Source organism: Centroberyx affinis, unplaced genomic scaffold (genome assembly GCF_046629955.1).
Source record: "Centroberyx affinis isolate AG114_WGS23_722 - 3 ecotype Tasmania unplaced genomic scaffold, CSIRO-AGI_Caff_v1 ptg000010l_1, whole genome shotgun sequence".
NCBI classification, from domain to species: Eukaryota; Metazoa; Chordata; class Actinopteri; order Beryciformes; family Berycidae; genus Centroberyx; species Centroberyx affinis.
The window spans coordinates 304,039-327,123 of record NW_027278726.1 but is presented as its reverse complement, the minus strand read 5'-3'; the positions used below and the strand labels follow the sequence as shown (position 1 = coordinate 327,123).

The following is a 23,085-nucleotide window of genomic DNA, read 5'->3' as shown; positions in this document are numbered from 1 at the left end:
ATTTCCTGGCTTGTAATTTTTGTACATATGACGTATAATTCCGTGGGAGAACCTACTTTCACTTCATTAAGGGACTAAGCTATCGATAAAATAAAGAAAAAAGGCAATTTCCACATGTTACATGTCCTGTAGGAAATAATGGTAAAAGAAAATACAGTTCACCTCTCAGATGGTAAAAACTACTAGAAAATACAGTTCACCCCACGTTTCTGTTACTAAATACTAGTATAAAATAGTGTTCACCTAAACGCTCAGCTCTCAGCTGGTAAATTACACTAGAAAATACAGTTCACACCGGCTTTAACGTTTGGTAAGTACTGCTATAAAATATTGTTCGTCGAGTTTTCCCACAGGACTTGGACGCAGTAGGAGGCTATCAACAACACGTCACCCTACTGCTCTGATTGGAACAGTTTAGCCTGCTAGCTAATTTTAGCAAAGATGGTTGACACACGAAAGAGCCACCACGACAAATAAGAACCTATAACATTCGCTACAGAGCAGAGAACTCGAGTGAACAGTGTCCAACTAAGTGAACAGCTGTTATTTTCTCCGAAATGGAGGATGTGGAGATTGTTGATGTCGATGACGATGGCGTGCCTCAAGTGAAGAAGGCGCCCCTCGAAAACCAGGATTTGAGCTTCCTGAACCAAGCTGGTAAGTTACTTGAGATATAATAACTCACTTTAGCTAACGACATTTTATTATGTGTGGTTTAGTCTCTTTGGGTTGGGCTTGATGGCTGTTTGTTAACAACAGGTAACAGTACAGACTAGCATGCTAGCTAGCACTGTCTATATTGACATAGACTATCTTCAGTTGAACTTAACCTGCCCGTCTAACCGTTCCCCCATGTGTGCACTTAATATAGCCTATTCCATTATATGCCGTTAAAATCTGGCAATTTAACATTGGCTGGTTTACCGACAAAGAGACACAGCTGGGACAACATGACGCAATACCTGTTCTGAATCGTTGGGGTCCTCCTCCTGAATTCGGCATACGTGTATTACACTAAGCAGAATTTATTTCAAGCAAATCTGTTTTTCGCTCGTTAATCCCACACACTTCCTCTACAGTAAACCGTGGTGGGTGGAAGCTAGAACTGTGAACCAATTCTAAAAGTTAAGATGTTGTTGTAAAAAGTGCAGTTTGGTGAACAATCTAGATGCCTGATGGACCAGAACACCCTAATAAGACCCGTAGGGTCTGAGTCACGGTCTTTACTTTTGCCAGACAGCAGAGAGGCGTGATGTTTCTCTCCATGCTTACTTGTTATCCTGAAAAACCTAGTTGTCATTTGAAGATATGAACTGTTTGCTCCTGCCGCCCACAGTAGGGGACGTTTTGGCCCAGTATGGATGGTACCTGCTGGTTGTGACTGTGCTGGTCTACCTGCTGATCCAGCATCTTAGTAAGAAGAGAGCCAGCCGGGGCAACAACAGCAGCCCCTCCCCTGAAACACAAGGTGAGTTGTCCATTCATCCTCAGCACAGTGACATATAACACTTATAGCTGTTTGTACTTAAGTTAATCATTTACCAAGGTAGGAATACTGTGAAGGGGCAGTTGGTGCCATAGATGCTTCAGTCATGTCCTACAGGAAAGACGGTGTATACAATCTTCCTAGTTGAACACACCATTCACCTCAGCTTTCAGGTGCTTAATAATACTAGAAACCCCCATTCACTACCCTGTTTCCTCTGGCCTCCTGAATTCTGATGTCACCAACAAGGAAATGCCCATTGTCAAGTGTAGAGAATAGAGAATATAATATATTCATGTCAAATAAAAACTAACAAAATGAATGAATTGTGGCTTAGGACTAATGTTGCTCTAAGCTAATTTAGTGACCTTCATCTAATAATTAATCACATTTTGCCAAATCGTAATATCTTGTCAGTCATCAGTCATTGCTCCATGAATTTTCTGCATATGCATGGATTTGGCCAGTTATATTCATAGTATTCCCATGATGTCACATGCATTTCCTACCGATATGGCGCTTTACAATACACACAGCTCATTGGCTGTGTTTGTCATTTGATTGTAATCACCTGTTCATTTATTACCATCACCTGTTATTTTTCCTACCAAGATGGCCGTGTGGTGATGTAACAGAATACTGTGAATTAGATGCAGGTCCTTTGCCAAAGTTAAGGGTTCAGTGAATCAACACCCTTAAGTATTGAATTGAATAGTGGGAACTCCCTGTAACATTAGTTTGATCATGATTTGCTGAGAGATAAGTATGTCAGTGTCACAAAGGAACAACCCCCAGAGTCACTGCTTAGTTGCGTAGACTTAACCAGTATAAAACTGCATGTCCAGTGTCATGAAATTGATACTGACCGCCTAATGTCATTTCTTGCTTAGATCCAGTGTCTGTGGTAAGAAGACAAGAAGGCCTGGAAGCAGCTAGGAGGAGGATGCAGGAGGAGTGCGATGCCAAAGCAGCCCTATTCAGAGAAAAGCAGAAACAGGTGAATTTGAGCAACACAAATTTTGGCTCTTATCAGGAAGATGATCGGCTGTCACTGATGTCACATCTGAACTGGAAATGTATGTGTGTCCTGAGCAGCTAGAGGAGGAGAAGAGGAGGCAGAAAATCGAGATGTGGGACAGTATGCAAGAAGGAAAGAGTTACAAAGGAAATGCAAAGCTTCCTCAGGTAAGAGTCAAGCTGAGCATTATTGGAATAATGTAAAAATGTAACGCCATCTTTTACCAAAGCTGCTTTGATCTGATGAATGTCACTGTAACACTGCAGACTGAAGAGGCGAGCTCATCGACCACGGTGCTGAAATCAAAGACGGACAAGAAGTCGCTACGCGGCTCTGGTATGTAGTTACTTATTTCTTCATGAAACGACAAGACCTTTATCAACACACTCAGTCAGCTTATTGTCCGTTGCTGTATTGTTTTAAGCTGTGTTTTGATGTTGTTTAAAGTAATAATCCATGACATTTTCTTTATAAATGAATACCCATGTTGCTCCTCTCCATCTCTGATTGATTTAACACAATCGTGATTTAACGCTATATCCAGTTCATGAAAGCTTTTCCATTTGCTGTTCTAAACACCTGGTGTCTGGTAGCTCTTTCTGGGGAAAAATCCTCTGGCAAAGAGGAAGTGACTTTATGTTTACAGTTTGTTTGGAATATACAGAAGAAGAACTGGGTAGTTAGCATGAGCAGTGATAGTCACCATGACTGAACAGACAAAGAAAAGAGCGGCAGCTAAAGAAACTCAAACTGCATCAACAGAAAATCCAACAGTATTCCCACAGGCCTTGGGGATTTGAGAACAATAAAACAAGGCCTTAAAAGCTTTTGAAAATTAGTGGATTTCCTTTTAAGTACTTGATTTTTTAAAATGAAATCATCAATACGCCTCACCTCTCTGGACTTCCCTCCATCTCTCCATCTCTCTCCATCAACACTTCACTTCCTGAGGAAAACCCTGTGATGGATGTTTGTGTTGGTACAGCAGCAGTGTTCAGTTCAGGTTTAGGATGAGGGTTTGTGCTGGAGGAACAGTGCCCTCTTCCTGTTTTCTGCTGTAAAGCAAACCAGTAGATGTCACACCAATCTGACCCAGTGGCACACAATGATACTGCTGTGTAGAGGCCAGCGGTAATTATACTAATGTCTCAAAATTAATGTAGTAATGATTTATTGATGGTAAAAAGCTATAGCACCTAAACTAATTGAACACCATGTCCCCAAACTTTTTTCCTTGTGTCCTTTTCTTATTCGGTATTCTATAGGTCTTTGTCTGTTTTCTATAGGACTTCCATTAGCTATGTTCAATCAGAAATAGCTTTGTCAGTGTTGTTTCTTTATTTGGTTGTGAAATGAAATATTTGACCTTTAGCCTCCATACTTTCCTGTGTGTGTTGCAGGCTACAATCCCCTGACAGGAGACGGAGGAGGGTCCTGCTCCTGGAGACCGGGCAGGAGAGGCCCGTCATCTGGTGGATGAGGTTAAAGGAGGTCGGAGCCACTGGTCTGTGTGACCGCTGAACTCTGACCCGCTGACCTTTTAACCTCTGACATCCTGAACTACACACTGACCTACTGAACGAAGCTGCCAACTCTTCACTAAGCCTTCACCATTACTGATAGAGATTTTTATTTTTTTTTTCCTTTGCCCCACCCTCCAGCCTGCTGTTGATTATTTTGCGTTAATAGTACAGTTTGACCGCTGTACTGTTTTATTTGCTGCAACAACTGTAATCATAAATCATTTTTGTGCTGTTGCCTTATTTAGAACCAAACCTGATTTCTGTCAGTCTTCAATCATCCTAGTGAGGGGCGACTGTGTCGGCAGTGTGGAATTTAAAGCTTCTAATGATGTCATTCCTGTAAATGGTAACATAACCAGTGGGTTTGGCTGATGAATTTCAAAGTCGGTGTGTTTTTTGGTTTAGTTTTTTTTTAATTTTTTTTTTATATATATTTTAATATCTTTATCAAAGTGTACCACCAATAGCTTTAGAGTAGATATTGCTACAGCAATGCTCTTGTTGTAACTGGTGGACATACCATTAAACACATCAAATAATGAGTTGCGATTATATAGTTGCTGAGATTTTGATATCGATCTGTCTGTCAAGATAGCAGAAGGGAAGACCTAAGTTGTTATGCACATTTTTACACAATAAAGATATTGTTGCCTCTAGTTGTTTTTTTTCTTGTGAATCAGCTGGGGCTCCAGGAGCACCCAAAGGTGGTGTGCTGGTGCAACACACTCCCTAACTGCAGAGCCATCAGAGTCAGATCAGAATCATATTCAGAATTATTGGCCATGTAAGTTTGCACATGCAAGGAATTCAACTTAGTGGGTTGCACATGTACATCACATTTAACATAACACAAAAATGAAGTACGTCTATAAAAAAATTTTTAAATATAAATTGAGGGAATAGGTCTCTTTTAGAAGTAGTATATAAAAGAAAGTACATGAGTAGGATATATAAAAATTAAAAAGCCAATGAAGTGAGCGATAGAAAAAAATAAAATGTATACAGATCTAGAGAATATTGCACTGGGTTGTGAGGGGGTTCAACACTGCATGGAAAACAAACAGCTGTACACATGAGTTGAAATGGTATAAACGGTGTATAAAAAAAGTACAAACGCATAACTATACAGCCAGAACAGAGTTGAGTATAGGAATTGATTGTAGGATAGTAGGTGTAGATGCTGGATACCAGCAGCTGCTGCCAACATTGACTTGAGGGATAAGAGAGATTTAACAGCACCAGAACCCCCCACTTGAATACACACACACACACACACACTGACTAGTAGGCCTATATTAGCCTAAGTGCACAGCAAGCCTAAACTGTGGAGTCTCCAGTTCAGGCTGATCCCCAGGCTGATGTGGCCATTGACATTGTATGAGAAACCCATAATGAAGGCAGTGAAATTAAAGAGGATGATTAGCTCATACATTAGGAAAAGGAATAAGGAGGGAGTTCCTTGATATCTTAGCAGTGTACCAATGTATGGGAAGGGGGTTCTTCAGCAGAAAAAAAATGATTTGATATCCCTAAGCATATCCAAATGCTGCTAGAAAGGATACAGGCAGCATTGTGCAGTGGATGATCTGTGATTCTGCTTGTGCTGTTTGAGCTCAAAGTTGAGGTAAATTCATAGTGTACATCATAGAAAGTACTATCGCACTGATGTAAATTATATGTATTACAGAATTGCATCAATGGACGAAATCACCTGTTGACTGTCTAACCAATAGGGGGCGACATCGTCCTGCGATATCCAGGATTGATGAGGAGCGTGTCTGTGTTAATTTCCAATGAAAAACCGAGACCGCGTGCTCTTGGTAAGGCCGAACCGCTTCTTTTGCGTGTGAGAGAGAGAACTTGGGTCACACAGTAAGAACCCAGCGTGTTTTAGCAGGATAAATCTGTGCTCATCCACTCCAACTGTTCAGCCAACTGTCAGTCCGCGGCGCTCGAGACCAGAGGAACCTGGCTGTGAGTCGTGCTGCGTTCAGGCACATGGGAAAGATGGGCGATACAATCCTCCTACTTGAAAGCACCGTTCACCAGGGTTATTATACAGCCTGTTTAAAAAAGTATACATTTTTTAATACATTATTAATAGAATCAGAATCAGAATAAAGTTTATTGCCAAGTAAGTTTTCACAGTACAAGGAATTTACTCACTGTATGTGTATGGATACAAATAATGTTAAGTGTTTACTATTATCAATTGAATAAAGTTAAAAAGTAAAAAGGTAAAAATTACTTTTTCAATGAGTTTTCAGTGTGGGCTTGGTAGTTTGAGGTTGTTGTTGTTTTTTAATAATACGTTATTTTATAATGTTTAGTAAGTTTTTATTTAGTTTCACTTCTAGTTTTACTATTTTTGGCAAAGGTGGTAGGCTATTTTGTAAAGGTATAAATGATTGAAGTTCAGGTATTCTGTATATGTTTGCAAAAGGTAGGCCTATTGTGTAATATAAACAATATAACAAATTCTTTTTTAAATGTACTGACATTAATTCTACATATTCAACTAACTTACTACTATTAACTAAGTTGGGACCACTTGGTTTCATCCTGCACATGAAATTCCCTAGCAGACTAAATAGCAATCTGAATTCAGACCATTGAATTTTGATGATTTTCATCGTCTGTGATCTCTTAAAATTCAATTGCAGTGAGATTACATCTCCTTACTGGATTTTTTTGTTTGTGATTGACATTGCAATGTTTAGGTTTCTGTAAAACATGAACTCAAATGTATCACTCAGTAAGTGCATATGCTGAGTATGGAAAAGCTGAGAATATTTGTCACCAAAGTATCCAGAAAACCTCAATCGTGGCGTTTGGTGGCTTCCAACGGGTTCAGAACACCTGGACACTTCCAAGTCATTACTTTGCGTCGTGAAGCTGTTCAGTCTGTATTTTCCCATATGACTTGAATGCAGCACCAAGCTGGAGGAAAAAAAGTACAACCAGCCACTCAGAGTGCTTCTACGGCAAGGCAGTTGGGTCAAATCACCGTTAAAACCTCGTTGGTAGTCAGCGATCTCGTCAATCCGACATTCTCACAATGGCGAGATAACGGCGAGAATGGAGACGCTGTTCAAGTCAAAGGAGAAAACTACGACATTTGTCGATCGTCGGTAATTTTTGCCAATGACTGATAGCGACGGATTGCTTCATGATCAGAGGGATCACTTGAAGAGGACGGTTCAGGTGGCGGCTTTATGGAGACTGCTGTGATGCTACGTAGGCAACTGGGAGAAAAAGGCTTTCCTACCATGAGAGAGTGTGTGTGAGCCCGGTTTTCTGGAGACACACAAACTAAACCGATCAGATTTTTACAGAGACGCTGTTTCGGATACAGTGAGGATAAACGGCGAGTTGGTCAAGTTTTAGGGAATGGCAGGTCGAAGCCGAAGAGCATGGTTTAGTGTACTGTTGGGACTGGTTGTCGGTTTCACACTGGCTTCCAGACTCATTTTGCCCAAGGCGACCGAGTTGAAGAAAGCTGGCCAGAAACGAAAAGCAAACCCTGCCGGTTGCGGGTTGAACGGGGGTCTCAGAAAGGAATACGGCGGAGTATTATGGCCACCGCAAGATAACGGTTCACCGGCGACCGAGAAACCAGGCTCCAGGTCCAACAATTTCTTATTCGTTGGTGTCATGACCGCCCAGAAGTACCTGAACAACCGAGCCGTTGCAGCGCATAGGTATGTGATCTGACAATGAAAAATGTTGCTTTTTCCCTCTACAAATCACTGCTGTCAGCAGCCACGATACACACCTTTTTTCTCTTGTACGGGAGATAACGTCACGCCAAACTCCATTCAAAAATCTGGCAGTTTAATGTGGCCTTGCTTGTCGGCAAAGGTACAACTCTGAACCAGGTAGAACATGACTTAAGACCTTCTCCGACTCGTTAGGAACCACTCTTCACTTCGGTATACATATAATCCACCAAGTAGCAATTATTTCAGTAAAATTACAACTTTTATAATTGGTTCACACCGCTTGCTTACCGTCCACAACAAGGTATTTTTCGTGGAGGAAGATAATGGGGAGAAAAACGGGAAAACCAATTTTAAAAGTTCTCATTTTATTCAAATAAGTGCTGTTTGGTGGATCATATGTATGTCAAATGTACCAGTAAACCCCAACGATTCGTAAAGTCTTAAATTATGTTCAACCAGGTAGGCTAGGTGACGTTCCGTTTGCCGATTAGCAAGGCGACATTAAATGCCAGATTTTGAATGGATTGGATTGGCGTTCTCTCCATACAGGAGAACGGGGCGTATCTGATTCGGGTCTACCAAGCCTCCACACTAAACCAGGGTTTCTCCAACGTTTTCATGTCAAGGGCCACCAGATACAAACACATTACTCCACAAACCACCTTTTGATCAGATTAGTCCCAGGGACCCATTTGGAAGATTTCTGCTGCTGATTTATTATTCAGCTGCAGACCAATAGCAGTGGTGGGAGTGAAACCTGTGATTAGAATAGTCATTCTTATACACTCTCTAATTGGGATCATTTATACTGAACCAAATTATACTGAAATTAAATTCATTTTTCTGGCGACCCCCTGGAACCCCATGAAGGACCTCTGGAGGTCCTCGGCCCCCACTTTAAGAACCACTGCACTATACACAGCACTCCAGTGTTGGCTCACGTTATGAAGAGAATGGTGGTCTTTACTGTCAACACAAAACCTGGTGTCTTTCTGTTGAAGTGTCCTAACATTTCCATCAAAGGCTTCCTTGACCTGTGGCTGCTTTTATAAATCAAACAGGATTCATAGGTTACCTCAGACAAAAAGCACACTTGACATGTGGTCTTGAAATATTTGAAGCATGGTTACAGGGGTCAAACATTGTATGATAGAAATTCAGGGCTGTAACATGCATTCAGCTCACAGTTCTCGATACATGATCCAGTGTTCACGGTTATACATTATCATGACACTTTGAGCAAAATCTGAATGAAGACAATTATGACTGAAAAAATCACCCTAACCCTTTTTATTTCTTAGGTAAAACAAAATCAAAACAATAGTGCAAACCATAAACAGGGTGACAACAGGTTTCTGTAAGTTAAATGTGAAACTTTTTAATGCCAGTTCAAATAAAATGTAACACTCATTCTATCTCAAATAAGACTGAAGAGTAGAAAAACAACAACCCAAAAACAGTAAAATATACTGTACATCTGCACATCCATGGAAATTTTGGCTATGTTTTTAAGATCTCAGTCTGAAACCCTATTTAGGACTGAATCGTAGCATTTAGCCATATACTGTCGAACAGAGTTTTTCATTGTGGTGTCATTGTACAAGGTGTTAGTTGCCATTTTCTTCCTTAATTGGAAACCCCAAATGGTGGCACGCAGCAGAACTAAAACTTGATGGAGCGTCCTCAGTTTCAGTTTCACCTGAGTCCTTGTTGTCTCCTACTACCTCTACACAGTAGTCAGTTCAGCTGACTAGTGTCAAGTTAAAACTTGATAGGCCTGCGCTCTGTAGTGTTAAAACAATACAAAAGACCATTCTGAATGCTATTTCTTAGATATTGGAGCTGAAACCATGAACATTCTTTCAGCTCCACAGAAAAATTCAGTGTCACACATTTTGTTACATCCATAATCAAAATTAATAGTATAATCATTCAAATTAACGTATGATTGCATTCTTGTCAATGGGCTTGAAACTTGTCCAAACCTTTTTGGTTAACAATGGATTCAATTCCTACATTCCACTTGTGTAAAAGAAAACTACCAAGGTCTTAAGTTCATGTAATGACATTAAAAATAGCTACAATGGCAAATAGGCTATGTCCTTACCTCACAGCCATGCTTGCAACCTAAGAACTCTCTACAGAATCGGATTTAGGCTTAAACCCCCTTCCAAGGGTCTGATGCCAACAGCTCCATTGATCTTTGTGCAGCAGATTATTGTCCAGTGATGGCGTTTCCTCCTGTTTTTCTAGTTCCATTGAGGAAACCCAGAGGGCTGTGCTGCATATGGCTGAACCTCCATCAGTAGTAGACCCAGATGAGTTGTTGATTCTATTAGGAACAGGACGGTGTTAATTGTGCGCCTGGCTGCTAAGTTCCAATGTTAATTCCATCAGCTTCAAATGCCTGACCCAGCACGTGCAATGAATGCTACATTTAGGCTTTAATGGAATTAATTTATGGACTAAGAAAAAATTGTGCAGACCAAACAGTGCTGTCTCCTCATGCATGAAGTCAGTGGTTCTCAAGCTTGTGCCTTCGAGGCCCAAGAGTCTGCAGGTTTTTCTTCCAACCAAACACCACAGCAGCTGATTTCAATATTAAACACAACTTCAGCCATTTTTATTCCATTGGCTGGAACGAAAATCTGCAGACTCCTGTGTCACAGTGGCACATGATTGAGAACCACCGCCTTAAGTTATGTTTGATATTTGATAGAGGTCCAATTTTGGGAGGAACGGCACACTTGCACATAGGCAAAGGCATGTAATTGTAGGTATGCAATGGATTAAAGGCACGCTTTACTTTGAACCTCCTCCTGATGCACTAAAATATATAGATAAATATAGGTAGTTGTAATAAGATGTTTATCTTCTCGATTTAACTTCTGAAGTCGCTTGTCATCTCAAAAAAAAACATCTTATGTACACTACTGTGCAAAAGTCTTAGGCACATGTAAAAAAAATTCAGATGCTTTAAAAACAATGATGATTCTAAATGTAAAAATGTACTATAAAGAGCAGTCTACTGACACACTACTGCAGAAAACAAATAAATAAACATCTAAGACAAAATTTAAGACATTTAGTTTGTGTTTGGTGGTTGTCTATGTGTGGAGAAAATTACACTATAGATTGCAGTGGCTTTAACATGTTTGTTAGCCCTTCTTCAGCCCCTTTTAGTAATGGAACTTTTGCTGTAAAAAGCCAGTATGGAAATAGGCTGACAGCAAGTTCATGTAGAATAGATAGGTCATTGTTCTCAGGCTATTGCATGTGATTAGGCAAAGACAGCAGTACAGCAATACTACAGACCACTACATGGTCCCTATGTTTCCAGATTATCCCAGTGTGTATGCTCTGACCTTTCTGATGCCACCTTTTCTACGTGTGTGTGTTTGCATGTGTGTCCAGGACGTGGGCCCAGACCATTCCAGGTCGCGTGGAGTTCTTCTCCAGCGAGGGCTCGGACACCTCCATACCCATTCCCATAATCGCTCTGAGGAATGTGGATGACTCTTACCCGCCCCAGAAGAAGTCCTTCATGATGCTCAAGTACATGCACGACCACTACCTGGACAAGTACGAGTGGTTCATGAGGGCCGACGACGACGTCTACATCAAGAGCGAGCGGCTGGAGGGCTTCCTGCGCAGCCTCAACAGCAGCGAGGCCATCTTCCTGGGCCAAACGGGCATGGGGGCCCGGGACGAGCTGGGGAAACTGGCCCTGGAGCCCGGGGAGAACTTCTGCATGGGGGGGCCGGGGGTCATCATGAGCCGGGAGGTCCTGAAGAGGATGGTCCCCCACATCCGCGAGTGTCTGCAGGAGATGTACACCACCCATGAGGACGTGGAGGTGGGCCGCTGTGTCAGGAGGTTCGCCGGGGTCCAGTGTGTCTGGTCCTATGAGGTAAGATGGAGGTCTTTACATGCTAGACTAGGGCTTCTCCAACATCTTCATGTCACCGACCCCCAAACAGTCACACGTTAGGCACATCAGACAAAATAATGTTGGCCCAATGTTGGCTTGCTACCTGGTTAGTAAATTAAATTATAATAAATTTGAACTATTTTTCATTTTACATTGGACCACCTGGAAGCCCCTCAGGGACCCCATTTAGAGAACCACTGGTTGTATATTGTATTCTGCTCAGCAGCGTAACACTGATTTATCACAAGTGGTTCCTGGTTTTTTTCTTTTGCGCTACAGGTTCAGGGAGAGAAAGTGCAAAAGACATGTATTAAGATCTAAAGGATCTGCCTGTCGCTCTTCTGTGACATGGCATTTTATTTTAAGGTTTAGGCTACATCAATCAGTGAAATTATATAGGTTTATTATTACTAGATTAGGGCGGCTCCAGGAGATTTTCCTTTCGACCATCCGGTACCAACCTCCTTTAGGCATGATTTTCTTCCAAAGCTGCAATCAAAGTTTCTTTTGCTTTCTCACATTCATAGCTGGAAAATCAACCTCTTTGGAGCCATAATTTTGAGTATTGCAAATTGTATGTTGCAGCTTGGTAAAAAAGTGTCTGGTTTTAACTGTAAAACTGTTTGTTTCTGTAGGATCTATTTGCATCTTTTGTGCTGTGCCTATATGCATTTGGTTGGAGTAAGAGGGAGCAGACTGTCTATCATTTGATGTCTTTATTTATTAGGCCTTGTTGTTCCCCTAGTCAGAGTGTGAAAGCTATCAAGGTCGCTGTAGCTCTGTGTATTTTAACATGGAGTGGGCTTAGCGTCTGTAAGGTCACAATGATCCTCCTTTCTGTGTATTGATAAGTATTTGCCCCTGACCTCTAGGCTGACCTTTGACCTGGCTCAATGTACAGAACAGCTTTCCATTGACGGGTACACTCTGTCCCGCCTGCACTGCTGTGTGATGTTTACCTGACAAGGTTTATTTTGTTTAGTCAGTGGCACACATAGCTATGTCATTTTCCACCAAGTGTGCATTATCGCTTACCCATAAATCATTTTAAGCACACCGTAGTCACCTTTGAGACATGCAATTACTGACACAAGTTTTCCATTCGAATAAATCTGCATATAATATCAGGCTTGGGTGTAAATTGGCTAAACTGGCATCTGTTCAGTTCAAAGACTGCAATTAATCTGCTTTGGCTGTTGGAATGAGAAAGAAGTGGCCCATCCTCTGCCTCAGCCAGAGTTTGAACCAGCATTTGATGTTCGGTTTAATTGCAGCTCCTCGCTAGCCAGTTCAGGTTTCAGAGAAGACAAAACCAAACTAGAAACCTGGCAATCGTGTCGGCGATTGAGACCTTTTCTCCCAAAGGAAACGTGTCCCTGTGACAAATTTGGAGCGATGTTCAAGGCTGAATGCTTTCTTTGACTGATGTTGTTCAACAGTCCGCTGAATTGGTTGCGCTGTGCCTGCTGGATTGCATGGCATTTAGTCATTGTTGAGACTTGTTGTATGAGTGTTATCTCTGTTGGCTATGAGAAAAAATTATTAAGACACCACAGCAAACCAAATCAAACCACCACACTGGCCAAATTGTGGGATTGAGTCACGGAAGAAATGCCACTACTTAGTCATCAGTGATGATTCTCTTTTATGTGTGTGTAGGTTGCGTGCTCATTCCAAACAGCCTTTTCTGAGGCATGTCTAGACACAGCTGTGCCGTTCATATGACTGACGTACGAATAAAAAACCTTTGAAACTAATGCAAGATGAGACAATTACGTGGAGGTTGATTGAAGTGACTGTGTGAGATGACAGGAGATTTAACCTCTGTGAATGATAAAAGGCTTCCTTATAATCTGCTATGCTTGTGTCTGTACTGCCTCAGAAAGACAAGGGGAGGACAGGGAGAAGCGATGCACCATAATACTTTTGCACTGCCGATAAGAGTCCTGAGTACTTTAAAGGTGCTATGTGCAGCATTGTACCATCAATAAATCATTACCACATTAATTTGAGACATTAGTATAATTATTGTAAACAAACAAGACCATCACCAAGTCAGTCTCTACCAGCCTTTTGGCAGATGGTGGAAGGAGTGAAATGGTGTCTTATGAGATACTACCATTAACGACTCCACTGGCGTCAGATAAGAGACTACCCATCACCTCAACCATGGCCTTGTTTGTTTACCGTAATTATACCAAGGTATCACAATTACTTTGACAATGATATATTGATATTTAAAAATGCTTCAGTGTTACAATCGAACTCTTGCAAGATAGAGTACCAAACTAAATCATTACTTACAATGAGCAGTATAGATTTGCAAAATTAGTTATGGGTCATTGGACCAGAGTCTTTGAGTGGTAATCCATTTCCCCCATAAGAGACCTAATATCCTTCAATGTGAAAAAAGGATGGAAAATAAAGCCACTTTGCTTCAATTGTGACATGATCCCCATGACCCTTGTTATCACATTTTTGGACTGGGGGATATTAGTACACTATCAATATCAGTCCAATATTGGACTAATATTGATACTGTTTTATTCAATATATTCAATAGCAGTATTGGTATGGATGTATCCTGCATCACAGGACTAGTACCCCAGACCTGGAGATAGGTTAACCTATGGTAATGATATAAAGGCTATTGTGCTGGTGGTGTGGGGGTATGCATGTAGAATCTCTCTAGTGTGACTGAAATAGTAGCCTAAATAATGGGACTGAGAGGACGTTATCCTCTGTAGCATGTGCTATATGAGTTTGTTGCTATGGTAGCTGAGTTCTGCTGTAATGATGGAGAGCTGTTGAGAAATGGTCTCCTCTCCAACACGGCAAAGAGGAGCAGATCAGCGAGACGAGCCAGAGTGCACTCTTGACAAAAAGGGTTCTATGTAGTACCAGAAAATGATTATTTTGGCTTTAACCATAGCAGAACACTTTATGGTGCTATAAAGAACCCTTTTAGAAACGGTCTCCATAGCACCATGCTCAATTGGTTTGACATAGAAGCATTATGGTGCTGTAATTGTTTTTTGCCTGACTGGTCTGCTTAGTATAGCCATGGATGTTTGTGCATATGTATGTGATGTTTGGTTTGTGTATTCCCTGTTTGTCTTTGGTTTCCAGAGTTGGATTAATAAAGTACTGCTACTACTAAAAAAATATTTAAGAATGCAAGAGATCCTCCGAATCAGCAGTATTAAAAGTAGTTTTTAAGAGCCACACTGGGCACTTTGTTCTGATTTACCAGCTTTTATTTATTTTCACAAATCAACAGGGTTTTTTCAGTCATTACAGTTCAATATAGAACCACTATCCTTACCAAAGAATCCTTGAAGGACCATCCTTTTTGTGGGTGTAGCATCTCAACAGCCTCTGGCAAACAGCCTCTTCTCAGTCGCTTTATATTTTAAAAGAAAATAGGCAATAGGCTTTTTGAGAGAATGATTGCGACTGATGCTTCTCGATAACTATCTAGCTTTCTTTTCTGTGACCTCTGCGTCATCTACACAGTGTCACAGTCTGCTTTTTCCTGCTCGAAAGCACTTTGCAGTGACAGTTGGTGCTATTCCTAAAGAATTTTTCTTCCCTTCAATTTTCTCATTTAACACTCAAAAACAAACTCCTGCCAAGTGTAGCCTCCACTCAAACTTAAATATTGAAGCGTGTATTTGCATTTTAAAAACAGCCTTTACCTTCCATAATGGTAATTATTAAAAAAGCCAGATATTGTACAGTCCCATGGTGCTGATGTAGTGATAGTCTACAGATATTAGCCACTTGTCAGATTTTTCCTCGTCGTCTCTATTAACAGGATCAGGTCCAGCCGCACAGGCCTCAGAGGCCCACCATGCCACATCCTATCAGTGTTCCCACCAAGATTAGCCCTCTTCAGGCAGGGTGACACCAGGGAGACCTAAATTTCAGAGAGTATATTCACACTGTGCTGAGGACACCCAACTGTCAATGTCATTTCACAATGTGTTTGGCTTTCTCTCGCTCTGGGATCAGCGCTTTTGCTTGTGGTCGGTCTCAGAAGGCCTACATTTCCAGATAAGTCAGGCTTGCTCATACTAGACCAATACACAGGAAGTCAGCCACCCACACTCGTACACTCCTCCGTACGATGCCTCAACATGCTCTTATCTCTCTGGCTGTTTCTTCCCCCCCCCCTCCCCCCCTTGCTCTTTCGCTCTCTCTCTCTCTCTCTCTCTGTGATGGCATTTGGTTAGTTCACTATTCCCCATTCAAGGCCCTCTGCGTGTTATGTAGCCAGTGTCACTGATCTTTATTACATTAGCCTATCTGATATAGTGCAGAGGCTGTGCTGGTCCGAACAGCTGCTGAATAGATGCTCTCATTTAATGTTAGGCTGATGTATAGGTTTGCCATATGGGCCCAATATTGAACCTTTTATTAAAAATCTGATATCAGCCAGTCAGTGTCGTCCATCTCTGATATGATGGATGTGATGCAGTTTGTCCGATTACATATTTATTGAAGAATTGATCAATACTACACTGATTGTCCGCGGGAAGACCTTAAACTGAATTGATTGTAATGAGACATTTTGATGAGATGCCAGACAAGTATGCTGCAGCATGAGTATGTTTATTAGTAGTATTATCATCCTCCTGGGTTTGAACAGAGAGTTTTAGTGTCCCATGGTCACGTTTTGGCATGACAATTGTCAAATTTTAAGATATTGATTATTGGCGATCAGCAGCTTCAATCCAAAACATCAGTATAGGCCTTCAAAACCCATATCAGTCAAACTGCCTGTCTAGTTCAGCAGTTCAGTTATGGGACATCCAATCATACTGACAGCGGGAGATATGCTCTCATTATGTTATTACTAAATTAAATTATTACTTCAATTCAGAAGACACCATGTCATTCCTCCCATACTTGAGTAAAACTATTTACTTATGCTTTAAATCTCTTTATTTAGACGGGAATGTATAGGGAAAGGGATCAGCCCGGAGAATCCCCCCATTCTTTCAGCTTCTGTGTGTCGATCTGTTTTCTCCCTCCATCTTCTGCCGCTCAGACTTTTCAGACGGCCCAGTATGTGGTGAACCTCGTGTATTTTCAGACATCCTGTGGCCGCCGCTCTATGTGTGCCGCTATTCTGTCTCTTTTCAGCAATGCCGTCGCACCGTGCTAAAATTAGGCCCAATGAGCAAGGCCCAATGAGCAAATAAATGTTTACAGGCGCGATTCAAAAATAAACATAAACGGAGGCCAAAAGAGATGAATTTGCATGAATTACAGTTCTGCAGCATGAAATGCTCCCAGTGTCTGGCTGCAGCTGATTTAAATGATATGCGGGACGGTGACACTTTGGGGGGGGGTCGGCGGGGGGGGGGGGGGGGGGGTCGGCGGCGGTGGGGGGCATTAAGTTAATGAGATAGACGTTTTATGGGTCTAGTAAGAACCACCGAAAAGCCTTAAAAGTCATCAGTCTTCATCACTGTGGGTGGGCCCGTTTCTGAGCAAGCTGTATTTTCTGTCTTGGATTCAAGTTCACGTTGCTGAGGCTGTATGCGTATTCTTCTGTACATGTGTTGCTTTTCTCTGTGTTAGGTGTGATCACAGTGGTCAGATTTTTGAATGTGCCTGCAATGGTGTGGTCACAGCAGATGCTTGTTTTGGACGCAGTGCATTGTGGGGCGCTGCTGTGGGTTCTCCATGTTGAACATGTCTCAACTTTACACTAGATCAATGTGAAAATAGCCCTATGAGATGATCAAACTCTGCTCTATTGCTGTCTTTCTCTTGGCCTTTTTCATTTTCAATGTTTCCCCCTTTGTTACTTCAACTTAGCTAGCTAATGCTCATTGGATAGCTTGCAAACTTTGTGTTGATGATGGATGATATAATGATCCCTGCACTCTTTGACCTCTTGCTCTCTCAACTGCACTTTGCGTCTGAGCAGGAGGAAGAAGCCTCCTATCCGATCACAGGGGTTGTTGCTGCTGGGATTGAATGATCAGTTATGAATGGTGACTTCTGTTCTTATCCTCTTCCTTGTGTCTTGTCTGTCTGTTTGACTGTCATTTCCAGGCGTAGGCCTCCTCCTCTGCTAGTCTAGTTGCTTCCAGGCACAGAGAATTTCCAGTCTCATTTGTTTGGGAATTTTTGCTTTACACCCTCAGCTGTGTCTTTTTTTAATTCCCTGCTGCTCCAGTCTCAATGGTTCTGTTTCTATCAGGCTGTACAGCTGCAAACCTCCTGGCAGATTTTGAAAGTGTCAATGGAGCACATTCTCATTTTCCCATTCCCCAGCCTCGTGTTTTCATTTCAAGGTGTCACCCAGCTAAATAAAGTCTATGGTCTTTTGTGACCCTGTGGCCTGCTTACCCTGTTTGGTAGCAGTGTCCTTGAGGTGAGCCTCACCTCCCTCAGCGGCATCGATACAGCAGGCCATTACATCCCCGCCCTGCATGCCAACTCACAAACAAGCTAGAACACAACTAATGGGAATCACAAGCCTGCACTGCTGAGAGGTATGAGTCCACCGCCTAATCCTAATTTCTCCTGAGTGGCTTGCATGCCTGCCAAACCTGCGGCAGGCTTTCTGACTGTGCACTACTGCATGTGCTCTCACCCTGGGAACAAGAGCACCGTTGTACTCGGGGCCTTAGTAGCTCTTTTCTTCAGACTTAACTGTATTCCTATTTCTCCCTACCTATCTCACTTCAATTTGTCCATATTAATTGGTCTCCCTTTTCACTGCCTGTGGCACATGGCTTTATGTCTAATCTGATAAATGTGGCGACGTGGCTGCTTTTCCTCTTTCTTCATGAAGTGGATGTTAACCAAAGTGTGGAGAAAGCAGTGACATGCTTTAAGAGTGGGCTGGTGAAACTATTCATTGAGTAAAAGCAAGCATCTGATCAGATCATAAGGCTTCTGATTAAATCAATGGAATGATGCCAGCCAGAGTTAATGTACAGATGATACAGGATGTCATGTTATAGGGATATCATCTACTCAACATCCATTACCCTTATATCATTAGGCTCTTAAGGTCTGAACCTAAAATTAGGTTGAACAGCATATCCCAAATGAGCAGAGACACATGACACATGCAGAACACTTGACAATTTGAATAGCATCTTGGTCTCATACATTTTTCTTGTATAATAATTCATTGAGTTTGCCCAGGTTGTACTGGTTAAGGTTTGTATGAGTGGTAGAGGAAATCAGTAGTATCGGATCACTCTCAGACTGGTTGTGCAGGAGCAATGCTGTACCTGGAGTTTGAGTCTAAGCTTGCCTGATTAAGGATGGTTCATCTAACGTTTTGGTTGTTGGCCCAAACAGCTTCTATTTCCGACATGTGGTCTTGGTACCCTAGCAGCAGCTTGCATAAGAGGATCACAGCACACAGCACAAGTACAGCGCACTAAATTAACAATGTGTGCTCAGTTGCAAGAATGCGGCTCTCATAGCAAACTATAGCTAGTGTTGAAATAATGTGAATATATACAGTATGTTAGCCCTGTCCACAGTTTACATAAAGCTACTGCTAAGTATCCTCTCTGATCCCACCTGTCTGCTCCACTATACAGTTTCTGTGTGACATTTAGGGTTAGACTGATATATTGGTTTACCGATACATGGGGTTGATATTGGGCTTTTATTAAAAATCTGTGTTTGGCCAGTCATTGTCTTACACCTCCAATTTGAAGGAGGTTCCCTGACCACAGCTACATAAAAAGTCTGTAAAACCAGACAAACAATGAAATTTTATTGTCTTTGGATGTTATATATATATTTTGTTTTATTGCTCTGTGATGTGTATTTTTTGTAAATTAATTCTACATTTAAAGGTCGGTTGTATCCCACAGTTTCCCCTACCACTGAATAGGTGGGGCGGGTCAGCTTGCCTTGAAGAGCTGCTAACCCACAAAACACAATTTCATACCTATAAATGCCGTTTCAAAGGAGTTTGGGTCACATAATGGTCTAAACGCTGTTTCCACCCTGACAAGAATATAATTCTGGGGGAAACTATTGGTCACAGGACTTACTACAAGTCATTGGGGAAACAGTGTCTGCAGTTGTACTCCTTTGGAGGCCAGATACACCCCAAAGAAAGATGTGAGAAATGTTTGAAGCTACTGGTGGAAGGAGAGGATCTGTGTACAAGTCAAAAGACATACAACTCAATTTCCTTTCCCACCATGAGGGCACAGAGATGGAAACATGAAAAAAGTATTCAGTGACTTGGTAACAAGTTCTAATTCAAAGAAGCTGCCCTTAGGTTAGATTCAGGATTACATTGTCCGTTTGATGAACAACACCAATCTGACCTCAGATCAGTCGCTGCTGCTGAATCATTAAAGTGTGATGTGTCCTGTTGCAGACCTGCTCTGAGGTCATCTGTTATCTGACCCCTGCTGCCTTCTTAGCAGCTTCTGCCACAGCTGCTTCAAGACACGCCAGCCGCAGGGTTGTTTACTACGCAGGCACGAGAACTGTTGAAATCTTCCCAGCAGTGGTTATCTCCCTCCCTGACCCCCTGAGCACTAATGTCCTCTCACATAACTCTCTTTCTTACCCCGTCAGAGCTGATCGATACTCCGACACAGCTCACCCCGAACGCCCTCAACAGGGAGGAAAGAAGGGCTAGGCTAGGATTGCAGAGGCTGACGTAAACCTTAGCAATTGGATTTTTTTTTTCATGCCGTAGTGCTTTTGGGTTGTTTCTCCAGTAGACATTGTTTGTGTTGACAGGTTACTATAGATGTCTGGCTCAGGATTGGCAGGTTGCAAGCCAGTGTAGACACTATTGTTGCAGCAACCTCAAAATAGGCCACAGTCACTCCTCTTCCTGACTCAATTTTGCTCAAAATGCTGACAGTCATGCAGTTACTCACTTAGTCACTGTAAGAGGAACTTGATTAGTCCATTTCTGACACATAATTTCTGTCCATGCTGCCTCTGTGACTGCTTCTGCAACTTCAGTACAGAATTAACCCTTTTCTTCTCCGATACAGTCATGCTATTGCTTCCCATTATCTCATCTAGCTGACAGCGGTAAGCTGGTTAGGAAGGCTGCGTCATAATTGAAGGGTTGCTGGTTTGATCCCCTTTACTGACAGAGCTCATTGTTGTCTAAGTGCCTCTGAGCAAAGGCACCTAACCCCCATCTATATCTGTTTCTACATCTTTAGCTAAATACTGTGGTAGAATGCAATTTATAATTGCTTGCAATACATCGCTGTGGTTGTATCAGTGCTTGTAAAAATAAACCATGCATACGAGCCAGTCTGTGTCTATGTTGCCAAGCTTTGCAACTGAATGCATGGGTGGCAGGAGGTAGAGATGGGGAGGCAGACCATTAAGTAGAAGGACAGAATGCGTATTGGTGGAAACCCAAAGGTGGTTGACATTACAGCTGTCCATTAGTGCCCTTGAGCAAAGTACATGAGACCAGAAACTGTGTGGGTGGCCTATGTTCTGACCTCTGAAAAATGCATTTGTGTGTATCCAGGAGAGATGGATAGAAAGAGAGAGATGGACAGAAAGATTTGACTTTGATGTGATTTGTTCCAGATGGAAATTCTGTCACAGCATCAACAGATTTGACACTAAAAACAACATAATAGACACAACAATTAAAGCTAATAAAAACACCATATTCCCCCATACAAATCAACATATGGCACAGTAAGCGATGCACAATAGAAATTCTGTCCTCCCACGCATGAATTGAATATTTTGTTCAGCGATTCTCTCAGTTCCAACAACACTGTGCTACCACAGCACTTTGCACGTGTCAACAGGTGGAGTTTTCAAAGTCAACATCGTTTCACTCACTCCGATCACGTACACCCTTACCCCACCCATCCACCCAAAGCACCTAAAAAGCTCTAGCACACTTGTTTCAAGCACGATTGATTTTTACAAGTCAAATCTGGACGTCCTCCTGTAGTGTGAGCTGGTCAGCAAATCAAATCCTGCAATAGCCAAAGACAGTTGCGTGCAAGAGGAGGAAAAAACTACATGAAGTGTGGAAAGAAACATGTGTGGTACGCAGTGTTGGGCGCATTACTCCAAAAAAAAAGTAATACATTACTCATTACTCGTTTCAAATGTAATATCATCACTCCTTGGGAGCAGTAAATTATTACACCACTTGTTAATGAGTTTTCCATCACACCTGCAAAACTGATAGGCATCCTCTCTGCCCTTCACAAATCAGGATAAGCCAGTTTCCTCTCCTGTGAATGATCAGGAAACCAAACACTCTTGATGTCCAATGTTCTCGACGACCTTTTACTGGATAAAATCCAAGTAGTGGGAATACCTCCAGCCAGAGAAAGTCAGTCTTTCTACAGTTTCTCATCTAATCATGGGATGGGGATAATCGTTTTTGGACAGTTCAGCTTCAATCTGAGATTTAAATTGGGTAATAACAAAAGTAACATTTTGACTGGTAACGGTAATATCATTTGTGAAATTGAAATTTAGACGTTGTTACACTTTATTCTGTCTTTTCCACATCAGTAATTGGGAGAAAACTTTGTTGGTGTGGAGACTTATCTTGACTGAGTAGTCTAATATACTGCTATTCATAGGCCGGCATTGTTTTTTATCGTGGGGCTGCACAAATGAATCCAAACACATATCAAAGTCATAATATTGACTTCTAAGAGGAAAGATACTAGAAGTGCTTCGGGCATCCACCAAGCAACCACGAGCGCTGTGGGAGGCCAGGAATTGAACTAGAAAGAAAGAAAGGAAATATTACGACCACAAATATGTTCTTGTGGCAAAAAATATCAAAGTCCATGCACTCATGTGGGTTTGAAAGTTAGAAAGCCTTTAATCGGGAAAAGCTAAGACATTAAACACCTACGTGTATCAGCCTGTGCCTTCCATCAGGGTGTTATGCTTGTGCAATATTGACTGTTGCAATTTTTTTAAAGATTATTTGTTATGGCAGATCTGCTTTATTGGACAGTAGAGTGGAGCTTGGGGCCGAAAAGGGGGAAGACAAGCGGATTCAAACCCAGGATGTCGTGGCTACATAGTACACGCCTTAGCCCACTGATCCACAGGGACACTCCACAATTTTTTAACGTGTTATGCACTCTGATAGAAAGTACACAGAAAGAAAAAGCAATTCCGTTTGCAATCACAATATTAAGCGAAAAGTCACAATTTATTTATTCAGTGCACTGTCAAAGCAAGGTTGAAAGTGCCTCAGTTTTGACTTTCCCGGGTGAGATAATGTTAGTGAAAGCAAGAGGTAAGCTCTAGCAGCTGACTGATGGAAGGCCTGTCTCAACAACAGTGGGGAAATCATCCTATAGAATTGAGTACTGGCTGCTCTTCTTCCTTTTTTTTTTTTTTACCACCTGGAAGATATCAGGTTGCACTTTAGA

The 23,085-nt window shown here is 41.8% G+C and overlaps 2 protein-coding genes across 3 annotated transcripts in view; both read left to right on the top strand.

Moving 5' to 3' along the window:
- The first annotated feature begins 32 nt into the window (after nt 1-32).
- On the top strand, nt 33-4,683 carry selenos (selenoprotein S). 2 transcript variants are annotated; one of them, XM_071532924.1, is made up of 6 exons: nt 33-657; nt 1,337-1,468; nt 2,377-2,483; nt 2,582-2,677; nt 2,771-2,840; nt 3,905-4,683. In XM_071532924.1, the coding sequence occupies exons 1-6, from the start codon at nt 558-560 to the stop codon at nt 3,982-3,984; spliced, it is 585 nt and encodes a 194-aa protein (XP_071389025.1). In that variant the 5' UTR covers nt 33-557; the 3' UTR covers nt 3,985-4,683. The 2 variants fall into 2 exon arrangements, with proteins under 2 accessions (XP_071389025.1, XP_071388944.1); XM_071532843.1 differs by having other exon boundaries at nt 37-657; nt 2,582-2,671.
- Nucleotides 4,684-7,049: 2,366 nt separating this feature from the next.
- The window catches only part of chsy1 (chondroitin sulfate synthase 1), a 54,145-nt gene continuing 38,109 nt past the window's right edge, over nt 7,050-23,085 (top strand). Inside the window, exons 1-2 of the mRNA XM_071532306.1 lie at nt 7,050-7,728; nt 11,164-11,659. Coding sequence (XP_071388407.1) covers nt 7,418-7,728; nt 11,164-11,659 — 807 coding nt within the window. The 5' untranslated portion in view covers nt 7,050-7,417. The remainder of the gene's footprint in view (nt 7,729-11,163; nt 11,660-23,085) is intronic.